This window comes from Elgaria multicarinata, chromosome 23, assembly GCF_023053635.1.
Source record: "Elgaria multicarinata webbii isolate HBS135686 ecotype San Diego chromosome 23, rElgMul1.1.pri, whole genome shotgun sequence".
Taxonomy (NCBI): Eukaryota; Metazoa; Chordata; class Lepidosauria; order Squamata; family Anguidae; genus Elgaria; species Elgaria multicarinata.
The window spans coordinates 6,882,803-6,896,951 of NC_086193.1; the positions used below are offsets into that span (position 1 = coordinate 6,882,803).

General features: G+C 44.3%; 1 protein-coding gene across 1 annotated transcript in view; it reads left to right on the forward strand.

Annotated features, from left to right (window-relative positions):
* Nucleotides 1-10,876, forward strand: part of MFSD12 (major facilitator superfamily domain containing 12) — a 49,678-nt gene extending 38,802 nt beyond the window's left edge. Inside the window, exons 5-10 of the mRNA XM_063147197.1 lie at nucleotides 916-1,008; nucleotides 2,061-2,153; nucleotides 5,240-5,410; nucleotides 7,618-7,712; nucleotides 8,965-9,095; nucleotides 10,393-10,876. Of these exons, the coding sequence (XP_063003267.1) occupies nucleotides 916-1,008; nucleotides 2,061-2,153; nucleotides 5,240-5,410; nucleotides 7,618-7,712; nucleotides 8,965-9,095; nucleotides 10,393-10,481 (672 nt within the window). The 3' untranslated portion in view covers nucleotides 10,482-10,876. The remainder of the gene's footprint in view (nucleotides 1-915; nucleotides 1,009-2,060; nucleotides 2,154-5,239; nucleotides 5,411-7,617; nucleotides 7,713-8,964; nucleotides 9,096-10,392) is intronic.
* Nucleotides 10,877-14,149: the final 3,273 nt, after the last annotated feature.

The window sequence follows — 14,149 nt, forward strand, 5'->3', positions numbered from 1 at the left end:
GTACATCGCAAGCTGAATATGAGCCAACAGTGCGATAGGGCTGCAAGAAAGGCCAATGCTATTTTGGGCTGCATTAATAGCTTCCAAATCCCGTGAGGTACTGGTTCCTCTCTATTCAGCCCTGGTTAGGCCTCATCTAGAGTATTGCGTCCAGTTCTGGGCTCCATAATTCAAGAAGGACGCAGACAAGCTGGATTCAGAGAAGGGCAACCAGGATGATCAGGGGTCTGGAAACAAAGCCCTATGAAGAGAGATTGAAAGAACTGGGCATGTTTAGCCTGGAGAAGAGAAGATGGAGGGGAGACATGATAGCACTCTTCAAATACTTAAAAGGTTGTCACACAGAGGAGGGCCAGGATCTCTTCTCGATCCTCCCAGAGTGCAGGACACGGAATAAGAGGCTCAAGTTACAGGAAGCCAGATTCCGGCTGGACATCAGGAAAAACTTCCTGGCTGTTAGAGCAGTACGGCAATGGAATCAGTGACCTAGGGAGGTCATGGGCTCTCCCACACTACAGGCAGCTGGACAACCATCTGTCAGGGATGCTTTAGGGTGGATTCCTGCATTGAGCAGGGGGTTGGCCTTGATAGCCTTGTAGGCCCCTTCGAACTCTGCTATTCTATAATTCTATAATAGTTAAATTGTGGAATTTACTTCCACAAGATGTAATGATGGCCACCAATTTGGATGGCTTTAAAAGGGGGTTAGACAAGTTCACGGGGGATAAAGATTTCAGTGGCTACAAGTCCTGGCCTCTCAATTCCAGTGCTGGTGAACATGGTGTTGCTGCATTCATGTCCTGCTTGTGGGTCTACTGTAGTTGGCTGGTAATCAACTGCTGGACCCTTGGTTTGCTCCAGCAAGGCGCTTCTGATGTTCTTTGACGTGCCGTGTTCTTCTTTCTCTCCTCCCAGGTGGCAATGGTGTACATGTCGACCCGGCTCATTGTCAACCTCTCTCAGACCTACATTGCAATGTACCTCACCAACTCACTCTTTCTCCCAAAGGTGAGTCTCTGGGGCAGCGGGGCCCTTGAGGTTTCTGGGAATCTGCTCACCGAGACAAGTTCCAGGAAATTGACGGGTGGAATTTTCATTGTGAGAGTGTGAGAAGGCAGGCGTCGGAGCCCAAACTCAACTCCGTTCTGGACATCAATTCCCCAAACATCTCTATGCCCCTTGCTATGATTCACAAAAACCAGATGAATAATGCATTCAAAAGAAGAAAAACATGTTAATTACTCAATTTGTGTAATGTGTGCAGGTTTCTCGTGCTTCTTTATTTATTTTTTAAAATCATATTCACTTCCTACCTTCTGCCAGTAACTTGCAGATAGGGTTGCAATATTCGGTGCATGAACGTTGCAAGAGAAGATCCCCTTACGCCTGGAACGCTCTTCCAGAACATTTGTGAACTACAAGTTCAATCGCAGCTTTTAAAGCTCAGCTAAAAACTTTTCTTTTTCCTAAAGCTTTTAAAACTTGATTTTGTTCTGACTTTTACTGCCTGTTTGGTTCATTCTCTTCCCCTCCTTATTGTTTTATTATGATTTTATTAGAATGTAAGCCTTTGCGGCAGGGTCTTGCTATTTATTGTTTTACTCTGTACAGCATCATGTACATTGATGGCGCTATATAAATAAATAAATAAATAAATAAATAAATAATAATAATAATAAAGGGAGACATGATAGCACTCTTCAAATACTTAAAAGGTTGTCACACAGAGGAGGGCCAGGATCTCTTCTTGATCCTTCCAGAGTGCAGGACAAGGAATAACGGGCTCAAGTTAAAGGAAGCCAGATTCCAGCTGGACATCAGGAAAAACTTCCTGTCTGTTAGAGCAGCATGACAATGGAACCAATGACCTAGAGAAGTCGTGGGTTCTCCCACACTAGAGGTATTCAGGAGGCAGTTGGACAACCATCTGTCAGGGATGCTTTAGGGTGGATTCCTGCATTGAGCAGGGGGTTGGACTTGATGGCCTTGTAGGCCCCTTCCAACTCTACTATTCTATGATTCTATGAACTAACTGGGTCCCCTTCACTTCCTTTCTGCAGAAATACATCGCCACGATCCCCTTGGTGATGTACATCAGTGGCTTTCTCTCATCCTTTTTGATGAAATCTCTGAACAGACTGATTGGCAGGAATGTAAGTAGCTCAACCAGGGTGGGGATTGAAGCCCAGGGAGGTGGGGATGGACAAAAGCATTTTGACTAGGGCTGAGTTGACTTTTCTGGGCTGAACTTTTGATGCAAAAAGTCCCCCTTGGAATATTCTGAAGATCTTCCTCCATACGTGTTGTTTTTATGCTTCTGATGGTTTTAAAATTTTGTGTACTTTTTTAATGTTTACTCTTTCTCCTCTGACGCCCTGTTTCTCACCTGCCCAAGGGTCTCTACTTCCCTTGCTCGGCTTCGTCCATTTTCTTCCGCTGCCCCTTACGCCTGGAACGCTCTTCCAGAACATTTGCGAACTACAAGTTCAATCGCAGCTTTTAAAGCTCAGCTAAAACCTTTTCTTTTTCCGAAAGCTTTTAAAACTTGATTTTGCTCTGACTTTTATACTGTTAGTTTTACCCTACCCTGTGCCTGTTTGGTGCATTCTCTTCCCTTCCTTATTGTTTTATTATGTTTTTATTAGAATGTAAGCCTTTGCGACAGGGTCTTGCTATTTACTGTTTTACTCTGTACAGCACCATGTACATTGATGGTGCTATATAAATAATAATAATAATAATAATAATAATAATAATAATAATAATAAATAATAACTTTGGTGAACTGCCCAGAGAGTTTCAGCTGTGGGGTGGTATATAAATGTAATACATAAATAAATAAATAAATAAATACTTCACTTATTTTTATTTCCCTGTTTGCTCCTGATTGCAGAACTCCACAGCAGGTACCCTGATACCTTCCCCCCCCCCCCCCAAACTCATTTAGCTCCAAGCAGGGATCACATGTTGGCTCATAGCTAAATGAGTTAAATTGCCCTCTTTATATTACCATGAACACTTACACCCCATTTCATGCTCATAAAAATGTAGGGGGAAATTGCCAAGGGGATGAAACCTCACAAATGCCTCTCCTCCCCCATTCTGGCATGGCTAATTCCCTCCCACTCTTGTTATTCCAGCAGTATTTATTTATATTGATGGTCAAGTGCTATCATTTTGGGACCTCTCCCAAGCAAATCTGAACTGTATACCATTTTTAAAAACGTGACCGTAGGCTGTTTGCCACTACACTGAGCACCCCTTGTGCGTTGTTGAGGTGCACCTCCCGGCCATGCGCCGTATTTTGGGGGCAGCTTCAGTGTGAGTTTGAAGAGAGATGTGCCTGCACCTCTCACAGTAGATGTTTATGTGGCCCAGGTCCCAGAATGACATGGCCACGCTCTAAATCAATACAATTGGAGGATATATATGTGTGTAGAGGTCCGGGGAGATGGGGCAGGCCCAGGTCATCGTGCTTATCCTAGAATCATAGAATTTCCAAGTCCAAGGAATGATCCTCAGAGGTCAGCTAGTCCAACCCCCTGCTCAATGTTGTTATTATTATTATATTTCTTACCCGCCTCTCCATTTGGATCGAGGCGGGAAACGACAATAAGTGTAAAAAACATAAAACTGAATTTAAAACATAGTATACATTATTAAAACCTCCTAAAAACATCCTAAAATTCCACTGGGTAGGCCTGCTGGAATAGATCAGTCTTGATAGCTTTCTTAAACGCTAAAAGACTATTAAGTTGACGAGTCTCTTCCGGCAGGCCATTACACAGTCTGGGAGCAGCAGAAGAGAAGGAGCAGAAAATTCTTGTCAGCCTAATTTTGGCAGGCTGAAGTAGATTCTTCCCAGAGGACCTGAGTGCGCGGGACGGATCGTACGGGAGAAGGCGATCCCGCAGGTAGCCTGGACCCAAACCATGTAGGGCTTTAAAGGTGATAACCAACACTTTATACTTCGCCCGGAAAGTATAAAGTGTTGGTTTAAAGTATAGGAGCTCTCCAAGATCCTATATTTTAGGATCTTGGAGAGCTCCTTTAGAGTTCTGGTTGAAACCCAGAGCTGATTCACCATCCCACTGACATCAGAGTCACCAGCCTGCAATGACAGCATCCCTGATGGATGGCCGTCCAACCTCTGTTCAACTATCATGTAAAGGAGAACCCAAGGTAGCCTCTCCACCATAGAACAGCTCTTCGTACAGAAATTTGTTTTATCTGGGGTCTGAATGGTTGGAGCACGTGGAAAAAACCTCTTCTATTGTGGCACCCAAGCTATGGAACTCTTGGCCCCAAGATATCCATCTGGGCCTGGGCCAATTGACATTCAAATGCGAGCTGAGAACTTGTTTTTCTACTGATGTTTTGATGTGAGCCGCTATGAATACTATTTGATAAAAGATGGACTATTTCTTTGTGGCTTTTACTCCTGTGGCTTTTACTCCTGAGGGGAGACATGATCGCACTCTTCAAAGACTTAAAAGGTTGTCACACAGACGAGGGCCAGGATCTCTTCTCGATCCTCCCAGAGTGCAGGACACGGAATAAGGGGCTCAAGTTACAGGAAGCCAGATTCTGGCTGGACATCAGGAAAAACTTCCTGACTGTTAGAGCAGTACTACAATGGAACCAGTGACCTAGGGAGGTTGTGGGCTCTCCCACCCTAGAGGCCTTCAAGAGGCAGCTGGACAACCATCTGTCAGGGATGCTTTAGGGTGGATTCCTGCATTTATTTATTTTTATTTATTTATTTATTTAAGGATTTTTATGCCGCCATTCAGCCAAAAAAGGCTCTCACGGCGGCTTACAAAAGTATTTCTTGACATTGAGCAGGGGTTTGGACTAGATGGCCTTGTAGGCCCCTTCCAACTCTGCTATTCTGTGATTCTACTGCTGTTTCCTGGCTTCCTTAATTTAGCTATATTGAGTGCCCTTTTTCCTTTCCTTTCCTTTTTGCCTTGAGAGCATTTTATCCATCAAAGTGGCCTAAAAATAATTTTAAATAAATAAATATAAAATAAATAAATACTTTTTTTTAAAAAAAAAAATCCGCTGTTGAACATTTTACAAGCTGGCTTTTAAAAATCTTTTTAATGTCTTTGGTAAATGCAATTCTATAAGGCTTTTAGATAGGGAGACAGAGTCTTGTTCTGTGAAGTACTTTGCATCCTGATTAATCTAGGCTTTATCGAAGTTCCAAAAAAAAATCTGTTTCTTCCTGAACTAGTTTACCTACATGCTGGGACTGCTGATCATTTTGGCATTTGCTTCCTGGATAGCCCTGGCTGGACAGCTTGGCGCTGAGGTTTATGGGGCAGCTGTTTTATTGGGGACAGGATCAGCAACCATTCTGGTGACGTCCCTCTCCATGACAGCAGATCTCATTGGCACCAACACGGTAAGTACTGTAGTACGGTGTGATTTTTTGTAAGGCCGCCTTGAGGCCTAGTATTGGGCAAGAGGCAGGTTACAAATAAATATGATGATGATGATATATGAGCTAGTGTGACCCTATGAAAAGGAGGACAGGGCTCCTGTATCTTTAATTGTAGGATGACCCTATGAAAAGGAGGACAGGGCTCCTGTATCTTTAATTGTAGGATGACCCTATGAATAGGAGGGCAGGGCTCCTGTATCTTTAATTGTAGGATGACCCTATGAAAAGGAGGACAGGGCTCCTGTATCTTTAATTGTAGGATGACCCTATGAATAGGAGGACAGGGCTCCTGTATCTTTAACAGTTGCATAGAAACACTTGCTATTTACTGTTTTACTCTGTACAGCACCATGTACATTGATGGTGCTATATAAATAAATAAATAAATAATAATAATAATAATAATAATAATAATAATAATAATAATAAAAAAAGGGAATTTCAGCAGGTGTCATTTGTATATATGGAGAACCTGGTGAAATTCCCTCTTCATCACCACAGTTAAAGGTGCAGGAGCTATACTAGAGTGACCAGATTTAAAAGACATTTGAGAACTACAAGTTCAATCGCAGCTTTTAAAGCTCAGCTAAAAACTTTTCTTTTTCCTAAAGCTTTTAAAACTTGATTTTGTTCTGACTTTTATACTGCCTGTTTGGTGCATTCTCTTCCCCTCCTTATTGTTTTATTATGATTTTATTAGAATGTAAGCCTATGCGGCAGGCTCTTGCTATTTATTGTTTTACTCTGTACAGCACCATGTACATTGATGGTGCTATATAAAATAATAATAATAATAATAATTAATAATAATAATAATGAGGGCAGGGCACTTGCAGCTTTAACTGGTGTGATGAAAAGGAAGTTTCACCAGGTTCCCCTTATATACAAATGACACCTGCTGAAATTTCCTTTTCAATACAACTGTTAAAGATACAGGAGCCCTGTCCTCCTTTTCATAGGGTCACCCTATCATAGCATAGTAGAGTTGGAAGGGGCCTATAAGGTAAGGTGACCATGTGAAAAGGACAGGGCTCCTGTATCTTTAACACTTGGATAGAAAGGGGAATTTCAGCAGGTGTCCTTTGTATATATGGAGTACCTGGTGAAATTCCGTCTTCATCACAACAGTTAAAGCTGCAGAAGCTATACTAGAGTGACCAGATTTAAAAGAGGGCAGGGCACCTGCAGCTTTAACTGTTATGATGAAGAGGGAATTTCCCCAGATTCCCCATATATACAAATGACACCTGCAGTTTTCAATACAACTGTTAAAGGTACAGGAGCGCTGTCCTCCTTTTCATATGGTCACCCTATATGAGCCTGCCCAAGTCTGCCCAACAATTCGCAAATCGTTGACTGGGACACAGCTGTGATACCCTCTTTGACAAGCTGCCTCACTTAGCATGTTTGGATAGGCGTTAAACTTCTTAAATTCTGGAAGGGTTTTTATAGGGGGACCCTATGGAAAGGAGGACGGGGCTCCTGTATCTTTAACAGTTGTATTGAAAAGGGGATTTCTGCAGGTGTCATTTGTATGCTTGTCGCACCTGGTGAAATTCCCTCTTCATCACAACAGTGAAAGCTGCAGGAGCCCTGCCCTTGTTTAAATCTGGTCACTCTAGTATAGCTCCTGCAGCTTTCACTGCTGTGATGAAGAGGGGATATCACCAGGTGCGACAGGCATACAAATGACACCTGCTGAAATTCCCTTTTCTATTTATTTATTTTATTTATTACATTTTTATACCGCCCAATAGCCGAAGCTCTCTGGGGTGGTTCAACCTGGCTCCAAAGCTTCGGAACAATCCGAATCGATTCGGACCGTTCCAAATTGCTTCGAGTCGATTCGGACCATTCCAAACCACTTCGGGTCAATCCGGACCTCCCCCGACCCGATCCGGAACCCGGTTTAGGAGATCTGGATCGGCCTGCTCCACTTCGGAGTCAGGGATCCAAAACGGAGTGAAGCACACCCCTAGAAAATAGCAGCAGATGACCAACCCCAGTATTGGAAAAAGAAAAAAAGGAGTAAACCTCAAAACAGTACTGAAAAATACATTGAGGCGTGCCTCTTTTTTGCTCTCAGCCTTAGGGTGAGAGTAAAAGCCCCACCATACTTGCATGGGGTTGTGTGTTTTTTTATACAACGTCTCATTTTCTTTTAACAGCACAGTGGTGCCTTCGTCTATGGGGCAATGAGCTTCACTGACAAACTTGCCAATGGGTTCGCAGTGATGTTGATCCAGAACCTGCATCCTTGCCCGTAAGTTCTAGCATTCTCAACCGGTGAATTCCCAGGTCCATATATGAATTTTGCCCCCCCACCCCCCAACAATCCTGCCTGCCCATAATGTGGCTTGAAAAGGTGGGGGAAATGGCTATTTTGAAAAGTTTTCCCATCTGAGCTACAAGTTCTGCCAAGTTCCAGACCTAGGAAAAAGAAACCAAAGGCACAGTTACAAGATGGGGGATACTTGGCTCAGCAATCCTGCAAGCAAGAAGGATCTTGGAGTTGTTGTAGATCGCAAGCTGAATATGAGCCAACAGTGCGATATGGCTGCAAGAAAGGCAAATGCTATTTTGGGCTGCATTAATAGAAGTATAGCTTCCAAATCACGGGAGGTCCTGGTTCCTCTCTATTCGGCCCTGGTTAGGCCTCATCTAGAGTATTGCGTCCAGTTCTGGGCTCCACAATTCAAGAAGGATGCAGACAAGCTGGAGCGTGTTCAGAGGAGGGCAACCAGGATGATCAGGGGTCTGGAAACAAAGCCCTATGAAGAGAGACTGAAAGAACTGGGCAGGTTTAGCCTGGAGAAGAGAAGATGGAGGGGAGACATGATAGCACTCTTTAAATACTTAAAAGGTTGTCACACAGAGGAGGGCCAGGATCTCTTCTCGATCCTCCCAGAGTGCAGGACACGGAATAGCAGGCTCAAGTTAAAGGAAGCCAGTTTCCAGCTGGACATCAGGAAAAACTTCCTGACTGTTAGAGCAGTACGACAATGGAACCAGTGATGAAGGGAGGTGGTGGGCTCTCACAGTAGAGGCGTTCAAGAGGCAGCTGGACAGCCACCTGTCAGGGATGCTTTAGGGTGGATTCCTGCATTGAGCAGGGGGTTGGACTTGATGGCCTTCTAGGTCCCATACAATTCTATGATTGTATGGCCCCAGAGGCTGAGCTTCTGCATTCCTGATTTGTTGTTGTTGTTGTTGTTGTTATTATTATTATATCCTGCCTTTTGTCCAATGCTGTGCCTCAAGCCGGCATTACAAAACTTAAAACATATATATTGAAAACCTATAAATAGAAATATACAAAGTTAAAAAGGTATTAAAAATGTTCCAATATTAAAACATTTAAAATGACAGTTTATCAACTCCCGTTAACCAAGATGGCTAAATGGAGCCTCCACATGCAGGAGCAGTCTACCTTTGGATGGAAATACGCTTTAACCTGCACTCTGTGTTGCATTCCTTCCTCTCTTTTCTCTCCCCTCCTCCCTCCTTCAATCCAGGAGTCAACTCTGTTGCACCAGCTGCGTGGCTTTCTACCACTGGGTGATGGTGGCAGTCACTGGTGGCATGGCTGTAGTGGCCACCCTGTTCCTTTCAAGCATTATGATATGGCCAATCCGTGTCAGGTTCCGTAAGTAGGATTTGCTTTGATCGAGGGAATGGGAGAGACGGGAAGGGAGGGGAGGTTGCAAGTGGAATGATGGCCCACTTCCAAAACCTATAACGTACCATCACCCAAACTTCACCCTTCTGAAAAGCAGAAAAGGATCTTCAGGTATTAAGAGAGGTTATGGGCTGTAGCAGAATTATTATTATTTATTACATTTATATACCGCCCCATAGCCGAAGCTGTCTGGGCTGTTTAGAAAAGCTAAAAACAGTGAACATTAAAAACAAATCTACAAAATTTAAAACCATAAAAAAACATAAATATGTTTAAAACAACTTTTCTGGAGTCAGTTAAAAAACTCAGCATATGCTGTTAAATGTCTGGGATAAGAGAAAGGTCTTGACCTGGCGCCGAAAAGATACATGTTGGCTGCAGGTGAGCCTCGTCGGGGAGATCATTCCATAATTGAGGGGCCACCACTGAGAAGGCCCTCTTCCTTGTTGCCATTCTCTGAGCTTCCCTTGGGGTAGGCACTCGGAGGAGGACCTTAGATGTTGAGCGTAGTGTACGGGTATATTCACATCGGGAGAGGCGTTCCGTCAGGTATTGTGGTCCCAAGCCGTGTAAGGCTTCATAGGTCAAAACCATTGGGCTCGGAAACATACAGGCAGCCAATGCAAGCGGGCCAGAGTGGGTCTTATATGCCTGACCCTTCTAATTCCTGTTATCAATCTGGCCACTGCGTTTTGCACAAACTGCAGCTTCCGAACTATCTTCAAAGGCTGCCCCACCTAGAGGGCATTGCAGTAATCTAATTTGGAGGTTACCAGAGCATAGACAACTGCAGCCAGGTTATCCCTGGCTTTAGGGTGGATTCCTGCATTGAGCAGGGGGTTGGACTAGATGGCCTTGTAGGCCTCTTCCAACTCTGCTATTCTATGATTCTATGATCCCTGTCCAGATAGGGGCGTAGCTGAGCCACCAACCAGAGTTGGTAGAAGGCACTCCGTGCCACCGAGGCCACCTGGGCCTCAAGTGACAGAGAATGTTTGGGAATAACTGGAAACCATGAGGATGGTGTATGTGGAACTTGGAAGTTCTACCCTTCTGGATGATGGAGAGCCTTCTCCCACACCGCCAACTCCACAACTGTCTGCATGTTATGAAATTGACCTCTTTATCCATGAGGACAAGAAGCATTTTTTTTAAAAAAAAGGGGTGAGAGAGACTATCAACAAAGCTATGAAAATAATGTTCTTGTGCCCAAAAACAACGTTGGGGAGACATAGGTTAACTCTTAATTAAATTTCTCCTGCAGATGATATTTCGATTGTGGGGCTGGCGGGCACAGGATCAGGAGAACTCGGGCATCCGGAAGAAGCCGAGCGTTCTGGTGTGGTCAACTGAGAGGCTGTCCCATAGGAAGGAGGAAGCCAGAGCAGGACAAAAGATCCAGCAGTCAAGGTGTCTTCGACCTGATCCAATTTAGGGTCACACGTAGTGCTTGGTGCTGCGGACTAAACATTAGTAGCTATTTATCTCCGCCTCTGTTCCCACTCAAGCGTGTTTTGCACAAGTTTCCCCCAACTGGAAGGAAACTTCTACCCCCTTCCTTCCTTTGCACACCGAACATTTAAGTTATTTGAGCTCATGGAAGAATACATTCCTCATCTAATCCTTTCTCCTCCCTCCCTCCCCCTCGACTTCACCAACGATGCCAGATCACTTTTTTATATATATGTGGTCTTATTTAAAAAAGAAAAAGAACAAGAATAAAGATTCTGATTTTTATGGCAATATAATTTTTCCAGTGCCTTTTAAAAGTCTTTATTTTCAAGAATTCTGTCCAGAGATCATTGGTTTTAAAATGCTGGCCAAAACCTAAAGACTGGGCAACTCATCATTATACCTTTCGTTTGCATGTGGGAATGCTGTGGACGTCATATATCTTGACTTCAGCAAAGCTTTTGACAAAGTGCCCCATGATATTCTGATAAACAAAGTAGCTAAAAGTGGGCTAGATGGAACAACTATTAGGTGGATTCACAGTGGGATACAGAATTGGACTCAAAGAGTACTTATCAATGGAACCTTCTCAAACTGGGGAGAGGCAACGAGTGGGGTGCCGCAGGGCTCAGTCCTGGGCCCAGTGCTCTTCAACATTTTTATTAATGATTTGGACGAGGAGGTGCAGGGAACGCTGATCAGATTTGCAGATGACACCAAATTGGGTGGGATAGCTAATACCCTGGAAGACAGAAACAAACTTCAAAGTGATCTTGATAGGCTGGAGTGCTGGGCTGAAAACAACAGGATGAAATTTAATAGGGATAAATACCAAGTTCTACATTTAGGACATAGAAACCAAATGCACAGCTACAAGATGGGGGATACTTGGCTCAGCGATACTACAAACTAGAAGGATCTTGGAATTGTTATAGATCGCAAGCTGAATATGAGCCAACAGTGCGATATGGCTGCAAGAAAGGCAAATGCTATTTGGGGCTGCATTAATAGAAGTAGAGCTTCCAAATCACATGAGGTCCTGGTTCCTCTCTATTCGGCCCCGGTTAGGCCTCATCTAGAGTATTGCGCCCAGTTCTGGGCTCCACAATTCAAGAAGGACGCAGACAAGCTGGAGCGTGTTCAGAGGAGGGCAACCAGGATGATCAGGGGTCTGGAAACAAAGCCCTATGAAGAGAGACTGAAAGAACTGGGCATGTTTAGCCTGGAGAAGAGAAAATTGAGGGGAGACGTGATAGCACTCTTCAAATACTTGAAAGGTTGTTACACAGAGGAGGGCCAGGATCTCTTCTCGATCCTCCCAGAGTGCAGGATTCTGGCTGGACGTCAGGAAAAAACTTCCTGACTGTTAGAGCAGTGCGACGGTGGAATCAGTTACCTAGGGAGGTTGTGGGCTCTCCCACACTAGAGGCCTTCAAGAGGCAGCTGGACAACCCTCTGTGAGGGATGCTTTAGGGTGGATTCCTGCATTGAGCAGGGGGTTGGACTTGATGGCCTTGTAGGCCCCTTCCAACTCTACTATTTTATGATTCAAAGAACATCAAAAGTGCCTTGATGCAGTATCAGACCAAGGGTCCATCTAGTCCTGCACTCTGTTCACACAGCGGCCAAACAGCCATCGGACAGGGATGAACAAGCAGGACATGGTGCAACAGCACCCTCCCGCCCATGTTCCCCAGTGACATCAGCAAATATTTATTTATTTATTACATTTATATACCGCCCCATAGCCAAAACTCTCTGGGCGGTTTACAAAAGTTAAAAACAGTGAACATTAAAAAGTATACAAAATTTATAACCAACAGAAACATAAAAACGGTATCCATTTAAAAACAACAGTTCTGGGGTCCGTTAAAAACAAATATTCTAAAAAACATTAGCATAAAACAAAGCCCAGAACACATATAGCCCAGTCTGATAAAACATAATCATGGGACTGCTCAGAGCTTTCTTAACAACCTGCAATGGTGGGGCCTGATGGTAATTTATTCCAGAGGCGCGAGGCCACTGCAGAAAAGACACTGTCTTCTGTAGTTGCCTACTTCACTGCCTTCACAGATCAGCAAATACAAAGGGCCTCTCTCAGTGATTTCGCAGTGTAGGTAGGCTGATATGGCTGAAGGCAGTCCTTCAAGTAATTTCCTGTGCCTCAAACAGCAGCAAGTCCTTACTGGGTGGGACTGGTCCTCATGCTGTTTCCTGGGCTGGTGTTGATGTTCTTCTACAGCAGCATTTGCACCCTGGTGGAGGGTTTAGACTGCAATATTCCAGCCAGGGGCAGATTTTCCTGTAACCTAGTTTGCTGCTGCTAATTATGGTTTACTGAGTCCAAACAAGCCAGGATTTACGAACCAACAAGCCCTGGTTTAAAAGCTGGCTTAAAAGCTTTTCCTTGCCTGATCTGTCTACCCATTGACATGCAGAGAAGAGCAAATGGGCAGTGTGGGTGAGCATGCCGTTCACTTTCATGTTAGGTGGATCCACAGTTGGCTACAGAATCGGACTCAAAGAGTGCTTATCAACGGTACCTCCTCAAGCTGTGGGGAGGTAACAAGCAGGGTACCACTGGGCCCAGTGCTCTTCAACATTTTTATTAATGACTTGGACAAGGAGGTGCAGGGAACGCTGATCAAATTTGCAGATGACACAAAATTGGGTGGGATAGCTAATACCCTGGAAGACAGAAACAAACTTCAAAGGGATCTTGATAGGCTGGAGCGCTGGGCTGAAAACAACAGAATGGAATGGAATAGGGCTAAATGCCAAGTTCTACATTTAGGAAATAGAAACCAAATGCACAGTTACAAGATGGGGGATACTTGGCTCAGCAATCCTACAAACGAGAAGGATCTTGGAATTGTTGTAGATCGCAAGCTGAATATGAGCCAACAGTGCAACATGGCTGCAAGAAAGGCAAATGCTATTTAGGGCTGCATTAATAAAAGTAGAGCTTCCAAATCACGTGAGGTCCTGGTTACTCTCTATTCGGCCCTGGTTAGGCCTCATCTAGAGTATTGCGTCCAGTTCTGGGCTCCACAATTCAAGAAGGACGCAGACAAGCTGGAGCATGTTCAGAAGAGGGCAACCAGGATGATCAGAGAAAATTGAGGGGAGACATGAGAGCACTCTTCAAATACTTGAAAGGTTGTCACACAGAGGAGGGCCAGGATCTCTTCTCGATCCTCCCAGAGTGCAGGAGACGGAATAATGGGCTCAAGTTAAAGGAAGCCAGATTCCAGCTGGTCATCAGGAAAAACATCCTGACTGTTAGAGCAGTACGACGATGGAATCAGTTATCTAGGGAGGTTGTGGGCTCTCCCACACTAGAGGCATTCAAGAGGCAGCTGGACAACCATCTGTCAGGGATGCTTTAGGGTGGATTCCTGCATTGAGCAGGGGGTTGGACTAGATGGCCTTGTAGGCCCCTTCCAACTCTGCTATTCTATGATTCTATGATCAGTAAGTATCGTGTAAGCAACAAGGAAGGTCCCCCCTCCTTTTATCATAAACCTTTCCTTCTCTTATTCACCTTTCCACCTGTCTTTCCTGAT